Here is a 19,864-nt window from a genome sequence, read left to right as displayed (position 1 = left end):
ATACTGCACCAACTGACATCCCATCGATCGACTGGAGATGCCTGTTAAGTCCATGATGAAGAGTCATCAGGCTTGTTTTCTTAAAAAGTTTGCCATTCGCCTGTCTAGCTTCCGCGTAAAATCGACCGAGTACTCCGTCAAGCATCCATTTGTCATAAGTTTCAAAGCTGGGCGCATGTCCCTTTTCAGTGACGTACTTGCAAAACAGGTTGTATTTCTGTGGGTGTTCTTCACATCTTTTTCGAGTAAAATTTTTTTTAAGCCAGCTTCGCTAACAGACGCAAACCTGTCTTCTGCCATCTTGTCAACAAACTAACAGCCAAAGTAGGCGTTGTATTGCATTATCTGATTGGTCGTTATCGATAGAAGGCGTCGCTCGATTAGCTAGCGCTACGCTGCACGCGAGGTGTACTCTTTTCACACGAGTGGTCTACTCAGCTTCACCAGCGGTCAACTCGGCATGTGGTACAGCTCAGAAAGTGGCAAATGGGCCAATCAGAAGTTGGCAAAATCCCATACCATATAATAAAATACAGTATTTCTCCTAAAGCCCCTAAAAACTCATAAAACAATAATAAGAGGCTGCAGTGGAATGGAGAAGACTTTACATGCATCAGATCCCACATGAACATGCAGGGGACAGAATACAGAAAGAAGATCTCTGACCTGAATTGCCGTAACACACATGCAGGAAAAACAAAAAGTCAAACTCAAAAAAGTCATAACTGAACTGTGGGTCAATATTTACATCCTGGCCAAGATCATCTTAGCCCATGTTTGCAATAATGGCGTGATGAAAATGCGAGAAAGCAAATAAGGTGACATCTGTGTTGAGGTGGTGCACCACACCTTAAGTAACTAGAGCGTTCACATTTTATTGGTTTTCTCATATAACGGTATTTCTCTGATACAAAGGACAGGTGTAATTTCTCCCACCAGTAAATACACAAAAAAACCACACACCCACACACACTGAACAACATGCTGTCATGTGTCTTGACCAGTTTAACTCAATAAATCTAATAAAATATGCTGTGTGAAATTACATACAAGTCCACAGCAAAGTCACAGTCCACATCAGCCATCTGATACACTTCTTGACTTTTTTTTATCGTTTTATATGGGGTTGTAATGTGTATTACATTCACATACATATGTTAAATCCCCCCTTTTTTTTACAAGAACAAACTTATAAACCAATACTCAGCAGAAACGTAGTAATAATAATAATAATAATAATAATGATAACGTAAAATAAAATTTAATATCATATACATTGTGTAGTACAATCACAACTAGGTCCACAGTCCAAAATCACAGGAATACAAACAAGTCAGAGGGCATTTCAGTTTATGTGAGATTTGTTTTGCTTAAAACCAGTTGCCAAATGTCCAAAAATCCATCAGTTTTGTTGTGAACAATATATGTGAGTCTCTCAAGCGGGAGATACACTTCTTGTCTATTAAAATGTACATGTAAAGCTGGCAAGATATATATAAATGTAAAAAAAAAAAAAAAAATTCTGTATCTTTAATTTTAATAAACAAGCCTACCTTTCTGGCTGGAGGATTCCTGTTATAAAAGTGTTGTTTATAAGAGTCCATCCAAACCTCTGCAGCCCGTACAGTATTCTGAAGGAAGTTTGGTCGTGCATAAGGAGCCATTTTAGGAAACACGTGGCCAACGTGAGAGCAGGGGAGAATCTCCAGGCTGCCACCACACTGCCACACCTGAGCGGGTTGAACACATGACATATGGCAGATGATTTCTGTAAATGTTATGATACAATTCAGGTATTTTATTACATTTTAAAAGGATAAAATGATGAATAATCAATAAATAATGGAAGCTACAGGCATAAACAGCATAGATATGTGATCACCTCTACATATAGACTGTTAGAACCCTAAGCAAACATGAAATGGATGTTCAAGTTAAGTGCTAGATCCAGTACTCCATGAAACTGAGCCAGGTGCTGGTTGCCAACCACCCAGGCAAGCAACCCATCCATCCCCACCTCTTGAAAGTAAAGACCTGCTTACTATGCAACTACTTGCTATGCCTTTACTATGCAATTTGGGAAGACTGTCACACTGAACAGCCCATTTTGGTTTAAATAAGAAGGTCTGAATCTGAATCTACCTGCCACATTCAGGTGAAGAAGGGGCAACCCTTTGGCCTTCTCTAACTACTGGTGTCCAAAACATTGAGGCATCTGCATGCTGGATCATGTACAAAGAAATGTACCACATGGCCAGAATCTCAAAGATGACACTCTCTTGCAATGCAAGTGATACTCCTGACCCGAGTCTCCATAAGTAACCGATCGTTTGACACAAAATCATTCCAGTGGTATCCAAGGAACATCTAAAGATGCACAGTAACAAAGGCATTGAGTTGTTGCCATATGTCACTGGGTAGCACCCAAGTTTTGCAACCATTCAGCAAGATGGGAAGTACCAGGACCCTAAAGGCTTGGTCCTTCCTTCTCCTACAAAGATATGTGCATCACCAAACACCTCTGTGCAGAGACCTCATGACATGAGCTCATCCCAGGCATCTACCAATCTTAAAGGTCAAGGATCCAGAGACATAAATGTCACTGCTGAGATATGTGAATGCATCTACAAGTTCAACACTTTCACAACATACAGATCCACTTCTGATGGCCAAGTCCAAGAGGTCACTGCAAGCCTGGATCTTAATCTCTTAGTTAGTCTTAGTTTTGTTCTACTTTGTATAATTGTTTTATTTTTCACCATGGAAAAACAAAACAGAAAAACTGATTCCTCAACATTTGTCTGAGCTAAAGTATGTTCCAATTACAAAAGACAAAATCACAATCATAGATCAAAAGCTTTGCACCTCCTACATGACAAACTTTCCTAGCTCAGCTTTCCAAATATTTTATTATGTCCCATTTTCAACATTCCAAAGGCAGAGATCATAAACCATTCACTAATCATAAATTATGCACAGCAAAAAGTCCCAGCGAGAAGCAGTTTTATTTTGTCATGCATATTACAGGAATAACCCATCTGTCTTCATACTACAACTATGCAAACGCTATGAATACACACTCACAATTTTCATTATCTGCCTCTGCACACTTGCACATAGCCTAAAATCTGTGCTAATTTGAATGACGCAAAGTGAAAAGTGACACCAGTGACACAGCAAGGTCTCAGCCAATAGCAGGGTGCAGTTTCAGATGCCATGTCTCACTGTGATCTGACACAAGTACGTGTCTCTCGCAATTACCACACACCCACGTTGTTGGACTATCCTCATGAAAGATAAAATGTTAGATTAATCAAAGGAACATGGAGTGAACACCCTATGAAAACACACTCCCTTTGGCAATAAACCTCAGTTCATTAATCGCACTGTGGAGCATTGAGCAAAGTAACACACTGACTACCACTATGAGTAAGTTACTGTATTAACAAAGCAATGCAAGATCAAAGCATATTAAAGATAAATTTATAATATGTTAATTAACTGTCAGTCTTCTTATAACAAAGTGATACTAGAGGGAAACCTCAACTCACCCTGAACGAGAGCTCCAGGTTTTCTCCTCCCCACACTTCCATCCCTGTGTCATATGTGCCAAGGTACTCAAAGTAGGACTTGCTCACAGCAAATAATCCACCAGCCATAGTGGGGGATCTGGAAGGAATAAACTAATCATAATGCAAGTGCATAATGGACACAGCACTCAAGTAGAGGTCTACACAGGATTGCACTTTCTGTAGTGTACCCACATACAATTTCTGTAGTCCTAAATGATGCAAACAGTTATACTACTTTTGTTCCTGTTTGTTTGCTACATCGTCAACAGGACATCTCAAAAGGACATGAACAGATTTCAGTGAAAATTGGTGGAGAAGTAGATCTTGAATCAAGAAAGAGCTGATTACATTCTGCCGTGGCTCTGGATCAAGAAGCAGATTTGATTTGATCTTTGATTGTGGTTTCTTTTATCTTGATCCTGCCTTTGATCTTTACGTCTAACTCCCTTAATCCCGATTAAAGAGTGGAACCTGTCTTTGAAGCTTGGCCATTGATTCTGATTCCTTTGATCCTGATCAATCTTTTAATCCAGATTGCTGATTAGTTCCTGTAATTCTGATAACAGGATCAAAGCAAAACAGAAAAAAAAAAAAACAACCAGTGGTGAAGTCATAACTTTCTTATCAAGGTTCAAAGCTCACCAGTCTGGGTCAAAGTAATACATGTTCAAAGATCTGGATCAAATACAACATAAAATCAGGATCAAATCTCAGCAATCAGTATTGAAAATCAGTGATCAGGATTAAAGGCCAGAATCAAAGACAAGTGATCAGAAACAAAGGTCAAGATCAGAAGCCAGCCCTCATTTTGTAATTTTTTCGTTAGTGTCATCTAAAGATGTCAAATTTTAAAAATCTTATGAAATGACTGGTGGTTGGAGCACCACACTGTCAAAGCAGTGCAAATGGTTTTCATTACGGTATTAAACTAGTGACTATAAAAAAAACATCAAAACTAGATTACATCAATTATAAAATGTTTTTTAAGTGTTTGTGAAGTCAGGATTTGAACGTAATTTTATACAAGTGAAAAGGAGAAACAAAACAAACATTTGGAGACATTCATGTGCAGAGTGAACCAGCAACCCCAAAATATGTTCAATGAAAATACAAAGATTTTTTTTTGTTTCAAACTGAACAAGAAAAATCTTCATATTTCCATAAAATAACTTACATTAACTACAGTTAAGCCATTTACTTAAAAGCCCTCAATAATACTTTTAAAAGGTCTATCGACTCACTTTTTTCCTCTTTGCTGTGCATCCTTGCAGCCTCATGAAATTGAATTAACTTAATATTTCACTTTGTATTTTAAAACAAGGTGCTGGTACAGTACATTAAACATAACTATTCTGAACATGCTGAAGAAGTATCAGTTAAGAGAACAGCGCTACAGGATGGTCCCTGGCCACGCATTAGCAGCTGACCTTTTGAAGTATCAAACTATCACCTGATGGGGTCAATGCGAGATTTCCGCCTCTTGCGTTCTGCTTTGGGGACAGAGTGCCACTGAAAGGTAAGTCTCCAGTCAAATCCCCCAATCATTGGCTCCTCTGTTTGCATATAAAACTCAAAGGTGTTCCAGTCAATCGTGTCAATCACAGGGCACACGATGGTACTCACATTCTGGGCAATCCTAAATACACACAATGACAAGAAATAGGAAGTTAGTGAGAGAGAAGGAAATAATAAAAAAAAGTGCAAGGCCACCTTGGAACACAGGGTACACTTTGTTGGCTTTGAGACTTCTTTTGATTCACTGTGTATTTAATTTGTGGTGCTCAAGATGTATATTCTTAGTTTAAGGGCAGTCTCCTGCTGTGATGCCCAACTGTCTACAAATCAGGGCCAAAATTCAGCAATGGGACGCCCCTAAAGGCCCTTTCACACCGGGGCCAACAGAGTTGCGTAATGCGGCGTACCAACTACGCTGAATAATACAGCTCTACGCCGAGTTTATGCAGCCCTACTTGGCAATACACTGAGGGATGCAAAGGGACGCCAAGGGGTTAGCGAAATGGACACAAAAAATTTAAACTGATTTTTTTCGCAGACTGTCAATGTAGAGCACAGACAGTGTTCCACGCAGTCTACACAACACTCCGCTACTGTATGTAACTCCACACAACACTGCGCTACTGTACACCATGCCTCCGCAGTTGTATACAATGCTACACGAGGGTGAAAAATCCTTTTCCTTTTTTTATCAGTACATACCTGCATTGATAGATTTTATTCATCCTGCTGGACTTTGCAGGCAGTGAAGCTTCAAAACCACAGAAGAAGACAAGGCGAGCTACCAAACATCCATGTCCACTAACTCCTCACGGACAGATTGGCAGTGAGAAGACATGGCCATGTCCACTGCTCACAGACGGATCACCAGTGAGAGGACATGTCTACGTCCACAGTCTACTCTGCACGGACTGATCGCGCGCATGACCTCCAGCTACAGCTCACTCTGCTGTCACCTCCTCAGGTTTTCTCACAATTGTGGCATGTTAAATAAGTCCATTAACTCCTGCTCATGGACCGATCGCCAGTGAGAGGACATGTCCACATCCAGTATAACTCCTCATGGATGGATGGCCAGCGAGAGAACATGTCCACGTCCACTCCTCATGGATGGATTGCATGTGCCATTGCCCTGTAGCTCTGCAGCTTTCTTTCACTTCCAAGTTCTCTCAGGATTGTAGCACATTAAAGAAAGTCCATTAACCCTTGCTCATGGACCGATCGCCAGCGAGAGGACGTTTCCGCACCCAGTATAACTCCTCACGAAGGCATGGCCAGCAAGAGGACATGTCCACCGTCCACTCCTCATGGACGGATCACGAGCGTGACTGCTGACTACAGCTCCATGGTGCTTTCACCTTCTTAAGTTCTCTCATGATTGTGATACATTAAATAAAGTCCATTAACTCCTGGAAATAATGTATTCTGACTTTTTCCAATGTATCTAATCCATCTGCATGTCCAGGCAGTCTGTAGCATCATGGAGCAAAGCTTCTCCCACCTGCGCACACGGTTTTTTCTCTCTCTCTCTCTCTCTCTCTCTCTCTCTCTCTCTCTCTCTCTCCCTGCGTGCAACTAGATACACAGCACAATGCAACTCTACGTAAGCCTAGTGTGAAAGGAGCTTAAGATCTGTTTTTACCCTTTGTTAGCTACACATGAACAATGAGGAACAGGTATGCCTGACATCCATTTCCAATGTGCATAGGTCCAACAATACAAAAGTAAAAACGATAAACCAGAGAGTAGTCTGATTCAGTTATGTAAGTACATTGGTTCATTAAATTAACACGCACACGTACAACCACTTACTCCAATTAAGGGTTGGGGGGGGCTGGAACCTATCACAGCAGTCATAGAGTGTGAGGCAGGTTACACCCTGGTCAGGACGCCAATCTGTCACATGGTGGTTTATTAAATTAAGCTTATTTGAAATAAAAGTGTGACGACGCCTATCTCCCGTAAACATTGATCATAAGCATGACTATCAGTGGTGCTTCTTTGCAGCTTGTGTTGATTTTCCCAAAGCATTTCATTCGCTTGCTCTGCTCTGTTGGACATCCTGAGAATTTATGAATACACAGGATCTGAGAGTGATAAGGAAGAATCTCTGAGCAGATCCCAGTGAATTCTGGCATTCATTGGGGAAGTGTTCTGGCTCCTGTTCTGTTTAATGTTTGTGCAGATGGATGTCAGATACAGTTGTGGAGTTGAGTGACTTGGGAGCCTTTGTCAGTGAAGAAAGATTCATTGACCTTGACTTTATAAATTATGCTGTTTTTTTTGTGGAATCAGTGGATACCCTGATTGTATCACTTGAGAAGCTAAGTGAGAAGTTCATCTGTCTGGGGTTTCAACTGGATGAAGACCGAGGCTTTTAATGACTTGCTTGAGTCAGTCATCAGAAAAACGTGTAAAACTGGTTGAACGATTGAGTTTTTGGCTTTTGAGATCGAGAGATGCCTGGAAAGAGTTTAGTGAGTTATGAGATCACTGAACAAAGGTGTTTGGTGATGTTGACACCACTGCAGGAGAAGGAAGGTCCAAATTTTTAGTATCCTGATTCTTCTAGTCTTCTTGTATGGTTATGAGACCACAACACTAACTAGTAGCCAAAGGAAATAACAGGATGTCTTTGGTACTAAGTCTCTGGAGGAAACCTGGGTGGGGCTGCAATGACTATGTCACAAGAACAGTGACACAGGGAGACTCAGATGAAGCATAGTAATTGCAATGTGAGGAAATGTCATCTATGACATGAGCATGATCCAGGGCGCAGGTGCCCTGTGTTGAGGGCCCCAGCCACTGGAAAACAACTACATATCAACTTGGAATGGCAAACAGATGGTTATTTTGAGAGATGGGGCTGGACTGGTTGTCTACCTGGGTGGTAGACAGTGTCTACAATGTGGCAATAGATGACTTAACCTTAAAATAACAAAAAAGTTACAATGACTGACAACAAGCATGTTCAAGAATTTGCAATGTGGAGATGACACCTTTCTCTTTTAGCTCATTTTCACTAATAATTATCCATCTTCAATTTCACTTTACAATTGTTTTAAAACATCTACATCAGCCAACCCACCTTTCCAGAAGAGGCTCAATCCAGCCTGTAACGCACTCACAGTGACAATCTAGAAATGTCAGTACTTCACCAGTAGCATAGGTGGCACCAATGAGACGTGCCCGAACCAGCCCTTCCCGTTTTGTGGTGCGGATGAGCCGTACACGTCGCAGATTACTGATGTAGTCAGCCAGCTGGGATTTTAGGTAGCCTATAACAAACACAAATCCATCATCTGTAGTAGCATTATTCCCCATTTGTCTTTCTTTTTTTGTTTGTTTTTGTCCACAGCCATACAGAGAACATAAGCATTTATTTTGGAATATTTGTTGCCAACTGAATTTAATTGCAATATTGTCTACAAGCTCTTGTGTTTGTCATCACAACAATCGGCAAATTTTCTGTCTAAATTGACTAAACAGTCACAGAAGAGCAATAATAATAACAGCAAGAACAACCTGATTGATATTACCTATTTGATTCAGTGTCAAAAATATTAATTTAGGCACATTTATAATAATGACATGTCGGCTAATGGAGTTTTATTACACGTGAGCTCCAACAACACATGCCAAACCTGCTTGTAGAAAACAAAAAGTTGCAGTAACCCTTGTGGTTTCAGAGCGGCATGTCTGGCATTCCACAGTCAAGGTGGTCAGAGAAGAGGACATGTAGTTCATCACACACTGAAGCCATCGCTATGGTGTAACGTCTCAAGAGACACACAGATGAACTCACTGGGCCTGAATACTCTAATTCCATTATCCAGCTACTCCTATATCCAGTTTCAGAGGTTAGGTAGGTAGGATCATTCTCTAAGTTAGTACCGGTCTGCAGGCATCAGTTCACACTTTCTACCATAAACACAGAAACAACATGTAGCTACATAACATATTTTAAATAGTACATAATGCAAACTAGCATTTAAGATTGTATACAGTAGTGTTCAGAATAATAGTAGTGCTATGTGACTAAAAAGATTAATCCAGGTTTTGAGTATATTTCTTATTGTTACATGGGAAACAAGGTACCAGTAGATTCAGTAGATTCTCACAAATCCAACAAGACCAAGCATTCATGATATGCACACTCTTAAGGCTATGAAATTGGGCTATTAGTAAAAAGAAAAGTAGAAAAGGGGGTGTTCACAATAATAGTAGCATCTGCTGTTGATGCTACAAACTCAAAACTATTATGTTCAAACTGCTTTTTTTAGCAATCCTGTGAATCACTAAATTAGTATTTCGTTGTATAACCACAATTTTTCATGATTTCTTCACATCTGCGAGGCATTAATTTTGTTGGTTTGGAACCAAGATTTTGCTCGTTTACTAGTGTGCTTGGGGTCACTGTCTGGTTGAAACACCCATTTCAAGGACATGTCCTCTTCAGCAAAAGGCAACATGACCTCTTCAAGTATTTAGACATATCCAAACTGATCCATGATACCTGGTATGCGATATATAGGCCCAACACCATAGTAGGAGAAACATGCCCATATCAAAATTAATGTTTTGGAGTGGCCTGCCCAATCCCCAGACCTAAATCCAATTGAGAACTTGTGGGGTGACATCAAAAAAGCTGTTTCTGAAGCAAAACCAAGAAATGTGAATGAATTGTGGAATGTTGTTAAAGAATCCTGGAGTGGAATAACAGCTGAAAGGTGCCACAAGTTGGTTGACTCCATGCCTCGCAGATGTGAAGAAATCATGAAAAACTGTGGTTATACAACTAAATACTAGTTTAGTGATTCACAGGATTGCTAAAAAAGCAGTTTGAACATAGCAGATTTGAGTTTGCCACATCAACAGCAGATGCTACTATCATTGTGAACACCCCCTTTTCTATTTTTTTTTTTTACTAATAGCCCAATTTCATAGCCTTAAGAGTGTGCATATCATGAATGCTTGGTCTTGTTGGATTTGTGAGAATCTACTGAATCTACTGGTACCTTGTTTCCCATGTAACAATAAGAAATATACTCAAAACCTGGATTAATCTTTTTAGTCACATAGCACTACTATTATTCTGAAAACTACTGTATCATTTGCCGCTGCGTTTCATTGACCGTGCAATAGTTCTTTTTTTAGCATGTAATTTTGGTGCTATATGAAATGTGCTATTGCACTCCCCGACCACCGCACATGTGCACACTACCGGGGGCATTGTTTAGCTAAAAATGGTGGAGTTTGTTTTCCTGATGGACGACGATTTGAAGGAGCTAATTGACACTGCTAATTCTTCTAACATAATAAAACAAATTCACTACGCTGTAGCCGTCTGGAGGCATGAAGATTTGTTAGGATGAAAAGCTGGACAAATTTCTGCCGTGATTTTTCACTGGACTGAGGAAGTACATGAAGTCTTTCTTTTTTTTTTGGAAGTATCGAACACAAAGTCAGTGCATGGCATCACGGACTACATTGTCGCAATTATTTTTGAACTATCTAACTGTTTTTTCAAGTTGACTGAGAACACTTTTGGTCTCCAATTTAAAGTTCATGTTGGACTGTTGACATCAAAGCATCAGTGAAACACCAAAATGTAAGTTCCTTTTCTGTTGTTTATAAATTAATAAAATATCATATGACAAGAATCTATTTTAGCCGTTATATAAACCAAATAATGAATTTTTTTTCCATTCTTTCAATGGAACAAATATTTAATTCAGTGAAAGCTGCAAAGTACCATTCAATGGTTCACCTCAGGAAGTATTTGTACCACTGAACTCATAAACATTCATTATTTATATAATATATATATCTCAAGAAATTATTACAAATGTCAAACTGTGTAATGTGATTTGTCTTTTTCTAAAGAATATTTACTAGCTGCATGTGAATTTCAAACCTTACTGTCAAATATCCATCTTACCCTAATTCCATAATCAGAGCACAACTGACATTTGGTTTATCCACTTAAATGCAGGTTCTCTATCTAAAAGACTTCTTGTTTTTTTTTTTTTTAGCACTGAGTGGCACACCTTTATCGCTGTTGTCATCAATGAGGATGAGCTCTTTCAGCAGGAGGGCAGGTGTGGTCTCCAGTACACTGTGAATCGTCCTCAGCAGGGTGGACCAGGCCTCGTTATAGAAGGCTATGATTACCGACGTCGTGGGTAAGCGCCGGTAGTTAAACCTCTTGTTTAGGCATCTGTTGAACATTTGTATAGGTGGGAAAGGGTCCAAAAAGAGAACGTTAATGACTGTGTGCGACGTAAAGACCAGTGCACACATGCAGCACATGCTTACAAAAATATCACTCTAAGTTAGCTGAGAATGTGAAAAGTCTGGTTTGTCTTGTTTTAAGACGGCAGTTATTAAAAGATAAAAGACAGCTGACAGAATATGAATGGGGTGGGACCACAGCAGTGCTCTTGGGGGGAGGCAGAAACATCTACTTCTAAAGAGAGAAATCAGGGAGGGGAAAACAGGTTTGTTTATGCAACAATCTTAAAGCTGGAGAACAACAGCATGTAAGTATTGTGACAAAAAGTATGACAGAGCAGCTAGAAAACGAAGACCCAACATGTCAATGAATCAGTGATATAGTACAACAAGAAGCCATTCAACAGGTTGTATGGCTTTTAGTACTTTTGCGGCTTGATGTGTGTGTGCCATGCCACAATATGGGCTGTGCAGTCCAAAAACAAATCAGTCTGAAAAATAAATAAAATGATACAGCCAAGTACTGAGATTTTGTTTTTCAAAGATCCTGTATGAATTGTCCACCGCTCATGAAAGAATAATCTTAAATGGATATGAAATGTAAATCCCTATGATTACTACGACCTCCATTCCTGTAGATGTCGCTGTAGGGCTCATATGCTGGTTGGCTCCCAATGCCCAGCGCCAGGGGCGTAGGTTTGCATATGGACCATAGGGACAAGTCACAACCATTATTTTGGGATGGCAAAATAGTCCCTACCAATATTTAGCATTTTTGTTTATATAACAAAATCATTCACTATTTTTTTTTTTGCGAACTCGATACTATAATTTTAGTCGTCACGTTTTGTGTTTTCGACGTGCCAGAATGACAGGGTTACCCATGTTGCAATTTCATTGGCTCATGTTCTTCTCACATGGCCGTAAACAAAGCGCATCTCGTGGCAGGCAGTGCTTAATTTATAAAGTGGGAGGTCCCGGAGCGCAGAGGATGGGTGGCTCTGGTGCAGTGTTGCCAGATGTACGATAATTATCGTATTTGTACGATAGTTTTGCCATCTGTACGATGTACGATCAATAATGGGAAAAAATCCAATATGTACGATAATTTCAGTTGGTTGCCCAAACACGCATCTCTCTCTGACACCCAAGAATCATTTTGCAGGCGTTGCACTCAGGCGGCATCAAAGTCACAACACACACAGCTTTGGCTGCCCGGGACAACGTCATTTGAAAGCCCGCCCCCTCTCCATACAAAGTAATGAGTTCCCATCCAATCTGTGCCGTGACAGGAAGATTCCCCAACCAACATCTTTTTTTTTTTAAACTTTATTTCAACAAATGCAACAACAAATGAACAAAACACAAGAGCAAAGAGATATACAAGAAAAATAAAAAAAGTTCAAGTTCCTTATGGAGATGTCAACATTTTTTCTGTGTTCAACAAAATCTGCACAAGTGGCCATGGCATCGGATGACGACAGCGACCTCGAGGTTGAATTCGACTCTTTCTAGTCTGGTAATTAACACGTTTGTGTCCCTTCACAGAAAAAAAAAATCTTTCTAGTAGTGCGTTCTAGTTTCCCCATTACTATAATTACTGTTTAAAAATGTGACATAAAATTCTTTGGAAATTAAAAAAAAAAAAAAAAAACGCTAAAATAGCTACGTTGTATGCGTTTTGTTTGTGTACGATCATTTCTCCCAAAATACGATAATTTTGAGGTTTTGGTACGATAGTTTCATATTTCATATCTGGCAACACTGCTCCGGTGCAGAAAAACAAGAAGGGCGGGGTGGAGGGCTTGCGAACAATGCTGTGCGCCACACTTACAATAAACTGCACACCCACACACACCTTCACAAATGACACTAACATCCTGCCTTTTCCTCAGAAATTACTACATTTATGTTTGCTGTCTGTCTCTGTACTTTTTTGTCACTTTTGCGCTCTTTTTCATACTTTTGCCTCGTTTCAAAAGTCACCGAACGCACTTTACCGTAATATATGCAACATATAGCATGCTGTTGGAAAGCACGGGTTCTTGGCTTGCTGTCAGTGTTAAATTTTTCAGAGTGAGGGCTTACATGAGAACTTACGGTAATGAGAATCAGTGGCGCATTAGTGTGAAACTTCCGTGTTTTTCCTCTGCGTTATGACATCACAGGCTTCGTTTACCGTAATACACCATATATATCATTGGAAATCCCTTTTTTTTTTAAATTAGGTTGCCAGATACCTACAACTGCATTATTGATGAAGAAAATAAATTATACATCTTGGTTGCAAAAACTTTTTTTTTTTTTTGTTAGCTCCACAAGTATTTTGTTGTTGTCTTGTTCTCTCAGGTGTAGGCCTATCGAATAGATTCGTGATTTTGGGTGCAATTTTGTTATTTAAGCTATTTGTTTGTTTGCCTACACGCTTAATATTGTAAATAAAGTGTTAAATTATTCAGCATTATGTCGTCATATGTTATGTATTATGCTGTACTTGTGCGTCTAATGGTATGAGTGGGTTAGGGGGTGGTGGTGGTGGGCAGGGGGGCCGGGGGGGGGTGGTATTGTCCCTACCAAAGCTGAGACCAAACCTACGCCCTTGCCCAGCGCTCATCACTTCTGGCATTATTTCAGAGGTCATCATGGCAGAAAATATAAGAGCGGTGCCTTCATCTTTTCAAGATGACGTGTTGGAGCTAGAGTGGGTTGCGATTATTTATGGCAGGGGTGGCTAATAAGGGCCAAGACAGTGCAGGTTTTCCTTGCAACCAATCACCTCAGCAGGTGGGTTTGCTGATGAGCTTCTTCCCTGAACATAAACACCTAATCATCAATGAAATCACCTGCTGAGGTGACTGGTAGAAAGGGAAACCTGCAGTGTCTTGGCCCTTCATGGCACATGATTGCCCATCCCTGATTTATGGTGATGATATGGTAAGAATATAAAATATTTAATTCATGCTTTTTGTAGTTATAATTTAATAATGGCTTTAAATATTATGATTTGGATATGTGTTGTCTCCTCTGAGCACCATTGTGTAATACAAATGCTAGTCTAATTAATTTTAATAGAAATTTAAAATCAAATTGGGTTATCAGTATAATGTAAATATTAGACTACCTAGGTGGTACACAATAAGATGTGTTCTCAGATCCATCTTTAAATTTGCAGTAAACTATGCAAGTTAAAACTACATACCATATTGCAATGTATTGGAACTCGTGCCTTGCGATAGACTGGTATCCTGTCCAGGGTGTACCCCACCTCATGACTGCTGGGATAGCCTCCCACCCCCCCGGTGACCTTTAGTTGGAGTAAGCAGGTTTGGAAAATGGATGGATGGAACTCATGTATCATGATATATATATTATATAATGGCTGAGTGGATCCTTGTCATTTCTTTGGTGGTTTGTATGTCACATGACATGGATTAATTCATCCCATTTGTGTTACAATGCATTTAGAGTGCAGCTTGATTCCATTTAGACTGCAAATGTGGTTCCATACGTTTGGTACCATTGCATTCTGCACACATGCGCACGCACATGCACGTGCACACAAAACAAATCCACTGTGCTGTCTGGAGGCAGTTGGCAGGAAGTTGGAATGAAAAGCTGGACTAATTTCTGACGTGATTTTTTTTTTCCGCTGCACTGAGGATGTACACAGTCTTTTTTTGGTAGTACACGAGCGCACAAGCGCCGATGAGGTTACGTGTGTGCGTGTGCACGGGGGACAACAACACGATGATTTGATTGAGCTAACTGACGCTGCTAATTCTTGAACACACACACGCACACACAAAACAAATCCACTGTGCTGTATGGAGGCTGTTAGCAGGAAGAAAGAATGAAAAGCTGGACTCATTTCTGATGTGATTTTTTTTTTTTTTTTCGCTGCAGGATGTACAGTCTTTTTTTGGTAGTACACACGCGCACAAGCGCTGACCCGGTTGCTTGTGTGTGCACGCGCGGGGGACAACGAGCTAACTGACCCTGCTAATTCTTCTTTTTTTTTCCCTTTTTTTTTATGGAAGTCCGAAGTCAGTGCACAGCATCACTGGACTACGCGTCACAATTTCGACTTCAGCAGCAGTGGAACACCAAAATGCAAGTCCCTTTTCTGTTGTTTATAAATTAATAAAATGTCAGATTACAGGGATCTATTTTAGCCGTCATATAAAACAAATAATGAATGTTTTTACATTCTTTCAATGGAACGAATATTTAATTCGGTGAAAGCTGGAACGTACCATTCAACTCGGCGAACTCTGCTCGTGTGTTCCAGCTTTCACCTCATGAGGTAATTGGAGTGTAAACATAATCTCGTTGTTGTTGCATTTGTAATGACAATGACAATAAATCTCATTCCATTCCATTTCCATGAAATATTTGTACCATTGAACTCATAAACATTCATTATTTGTATATTATATCATGACGTCTTGCCCGGTACCCAGCTCTAGGCACAGTACTGACCCAGTTGTATGCGTGTTTATGATTAGAAGCAAAAAAAAAAAAAAAAAAAATTATTGTAGGTTCAAGTTAACGTCAGCGTCAGTACAATCAAAACTTTTCTTGCAGCAATTTCATTGTGTGCAATGAGGAGCTGAACTGATATATTGTGTTCATAAACAAATATGAACAAAAAAAAACACAATCCTTTTTTGTTGTTTAAACTCAAAGTCAGAACTATTGATTATATCCCTCCATCCATCCATTTTCTTCCGCTTTATCCGGAGTCGGGTCGCGGGGGCAGCAGCTCAAGCAAAGCCGCCCAGACCTCCCGATCCACACACACCTCCCCCAGCTCCTCCGGGGGAACCCCAAGGCGTTCCCAAGCCAGCCGAGAGATGTAGTCCCTCCAGCGTGTCCTGGGTCTTCCCCGGGGCCTCCTCCCAATGGGATGTGCCCGGAACACCTCTCCAGCGAGGCGTCCAGGGGGCATCCGGAAAAGATGCCCGAGCCACCTCAACTGACTCCTTTCAATGTGGAGGAGCAGCGGCTCGACTCCGAGCTCCTCCCGAGTGACCGAGCTCCTCACCCTATCTCTAAGTGAGCGCCCAGCCACCCTGCGGAGGAAACTCATCTCGGCCACTTGTACTCGCGATCTCGTTCTTTCGGTCATGAGCCAAATCTCATGACCATAGGTGAGGATCGGAACGTAGATCGACCGGTAAATTGAGAGCTTTGCCCCCTACTCAGCTCTCTCCACAGACGGTCCGATACAGCGACAGCATCACTGCAGATGCTGCACCGATCCGTCTATCGATCTCACACTCCATCCGTCCCTCACTCGTGAACAAGACCCCGAGATACTTAAACTCCTCCACTTGAGGCAAGGACACTCCACCGACCTGAAGAGGGCAAAGCACCTTTTTCCGGTCGAGAACCATGGCCTCGGATTTGGAGGTGCTGATTTTCATCCCAGACGCTTCACACTCGGCTGCAAACCGCCCCAGTGCACGCTGAAGGTCCTGATTTGACGAAGCCAACAGAACCACATCGTCCGCAAACAGCAGAGATGAGATTCTGTGGTTCCCAAACCAGACCCCCTCTACACCCTGGCTGCACCTAGAAATTCTGTCCATAAAAATAATGAACAGAACCGGTGACAAAGGGCAGCCCTGGCGGAGGCCAACGTGCACTGGAAACAGGTTTGACTTATTACCGGCAATGCAAACCAAGCTCCTGCTGTGGTCGTACAGGGACCGGATAGCCCTTAGCAAAGGACCCCGGACCCCGTACTCCCAGAGCACCCCCCACAGGGTGCCCCAAGGGACACGGTCGAACGCCTTCTCCAGATCCACAAAACACATGTGGACTGGTTGGGCGAACTCCCATGAACCCTCGAGCACCCGATGGAGCGTGTAGAGCTGGTCCAGTGTGCCGCGACCAGGACGAAAACCACACTGCTCCTCCTGAATCCAAAGTTCGACCATCGGTCGAATTCTCCTCTCCAGCACTCTGGAATAGACCTTACCAGGGAGGCTGAGGAGTGTGATCCCCTATAGTTGGAACACATCCTCCGGTCCCTCTTCTTAAACAGAGGGACCACCACCCCGGTCTGCCAATTCAGAGGCACTGTCCCCGATCGTCACACGATGTTGTAGAGGCGTGTCAGCCAAGACAGTCCCACAACATCCAGAGACTTAAGGTACTCAGGACGGACTTCATCCACCCCAGGAGCCTTGGTTATAGCTTCAGTATAAGTATTGTTCCATGTAGGAAAACAGATTCAGAACAGTGTTATTCTGTCTTTTTTGTGCATTCTTTTTAAGATAAGCAGAATTTTACTTTCAGCCTTGTAAGATGTTACTCCAGCTCAGTCAACACTTCAAAGCTACTTTACTACCTCACCTTGAAAATACAAACATCTTACTGGGAAAACTGTTTTTCGTCATTCGTGGGTGTATTCCGTGTCTAATTTAGCATGCAATTCAGGATACGTGGCACAGAGTGAACAATGCCACTAATTTAGTACATTTGGAGTGCAAATAAGAATGCAAAATAAGAAGCTGGTGCTAAAAACACACTATGCAATTTTAACACGGGTTTTACACAACCAAATACAGGGTCTCATAACACTGAGATGCTCCATCTGGATTTTTTTTTATCAGGGAGCCTCTTAAAAAATAAGGTGAGGCACACCTGAAGGACATCTTCAACCTCTGCCCTAAACTGCCCATATCAAAGGTTTAGATAGTGACGGCTCTGCAAGAAACAAGCTCCAAAGAGCTGCTTATATCACTTTCAATAAGACATGCAAGGTGTTGTGAGAGCACTGCTTACAGTAACACCACAAATTAATCTCTACTGAGTGATTTATTGTTGATGCAGCAGTATGGCATCAGATCAGTGACAAAACCCCACTCGCGTAAAAAATGCGTTCACGCATATAGATATTAATCTCCCTTGCCCGCTCAAACTTGATTTCTGCCCGTGCAAAGTTTATTTCTGCTTGTGCGAAGTTGATTTCTGCTCAGGCGAAGTTTATTTCTGCTCGCTCGCTTGAAACTTATGGCACTATGGGGGAGGGAACCAGGTCAGCACTGGCTCTGCTGTGATTGGCCGTCTCTGGAGAGCTAGGTTTGATTGACAGCCCTCCCCTGACACGGAAGTCAGTCAGAGACGACGGCGTTAAGCGATTATCACCTCGTTTCTGCTTAAAACTTCACTCCAGTCATCATCTATCTCAGCGACAGATCTCGGAAGCTTCTGTACAACAATCATTTCCACATAAATTCAGCGTTATTTCATAACAAATTACAGAAAGTCCTAAAAATCACCGCCTGACACTCGTCTGCTTACTGACTCTGTACACCCAAACCAATCAAAATAATGTGATTATTAACCATCAGATGACAAATTAAAACCTCTTAAATCACATGCAAACCATGACGCCACCACCTCCCTGAAGGAGACAACAGCATCTCCTTAAAAATAATAATAATAATAATTTATTTATTTATGAATCAAATTCAAACAAAACAGGTCCTCTACAAAATCCTGAAATGCTCATTGCAATCATTACAGTTACTTAATAACTGTCTCAAAAATTGGCCCAACAGAGATTATATTCTTAAAGATTTTGGCAAGGAGAAAATAGAAAAGATTAGATGTAAATATTTAACATTCCCAGTCTCACCAAAGACGAAAGAACTCCAATTGAAAATTACAAACAAATTTATCTAACTAAGGAATTTTTAAAACAGAGATTCCAAATGGATGTCGGGAACTGGCTATAACTGAAGACCTGCTGGACCATCTTTTCTTTTTGTGTGAAACAGTGCAAAGCTTTTGGTTTGACCTTCAACAATGGATTGTCTCTGAAGGAATATGGATCGGCGACCTGAACATCACAGACATCAATTCTGGGATATTAACTGTAATGACTTTGGTATTAATTATATAATTTTACTAAGCAAACATTACATACACAAATGTCTTTTTTGTCAAGACAAAACCAAACATTACTCATTGGAAAAAATGAGTTTAAATTTAATTATAAGTTGTTGCATAGAACAGTTCTTGAGCAAGTGTCACTTTGAGACACCTTTCTATTTGGCTAGAACATTACAGGAGTGGAAAGATGTTGTTATGACAAATACTCCAATGGCTCTTTACTGCCTTGTTGACTAATGATGGATCTTCCCTTCTCAAACATTCTTTCTTTGCTCAACTTACTCAGACATCCTGTGATCTTTGATGTGCCGATGGAGGGAAATCTTATCGCTGACATAGATGTTAACAGCATACTGTTCCACACTGGCCTCCTCTTTTTTCTTTTCTTCAGGGGTGAGTTTAAGGTGTGCAGCTCGACCCCACTCCCCTGGCGCATTGGGGTCTGGCGGGGGTTTCACATAGATTGGCCGAGCGAATTCCCTGATAGCTCCACTTTCCTCTTCGGAACGTTGTTGCGCCAGTAGATGCTGGTCCACCTCTTCTAGAGTGGAAGGGAGAGAGGAGGGTGCTAAGAGAAGGTACCCCAGCCACAGCACCCAAAGCAGGAATGCGGTTTTGGACAGCACGACCAGCTTTTG

At 41.1% G+C, this 19,864-nt stretch overlaps 1 protein-coding gene across 1 annotated transcript in view; it reads right to left on the bottom strand.

Moving 5' to 3' along the window:
* poc1bl (POC1 centriolar protein homolog B (Chlamydomonas), like) overlaps positions 1 to 19,864 on the bottom strand; it is a 48,806-nt gene that overhangs the window by 13,131 nt on the left and 15,811 nt on the right. Inside the window, exons 3-8 of the mRNA XM_034160231.1 lie at positions 19,509 to 19,864; positions 11,138 to 11,307; positions 8,176 to 8,365; positions 5,023 to 5,208; positions 3,552 to 3,669; positions 1,554 to 1,730 (exon numbers count right to left, since the gene is read on the bottom strand). The exon at positions 19,509 to 19,864 is cut by the window's right edge and continues 84 nt beyond it. Of these exons, the coding sequence (XP_034016122.1) occupies positions 1,554 to 1,730; positions 3,552 to 3,669; positions 5,023 to 5,208; positions 8,176 to 8,365; positions 11,138 to 11,307; positions 19,509 to 19,864 (1,197 nt within the window). The remainder of the gene's footprint in view (positions 1 to 1,553; positions 1,731 to 3,551; positions 3,670 to 5,022; positions 5,209 to 8,175; positions 8,366 to 11,137; positions 11,308 to 19,508) is intronic.

Source organism: Thalassophryne amazonica, chromosome 20 (genome assembly GCF_902500255.1).
Source record: "Thalassophryne amazonica chromosome 20, fThaAma1.1, whole genome shotgun sequence".
Classification (NCBI taxonomy): domain Eukaryota; kingdom Metazoa; phylum Chordata; class Actinopteri; order Batrachoidiformes; family Batrachoididae; genus Thalassophryne; species Thalassophryne amazonica.
Note: the sequence above shows the minus strand (reverse complement) of the source record. Positions and strands in the feature narration are given on the sequence as shown.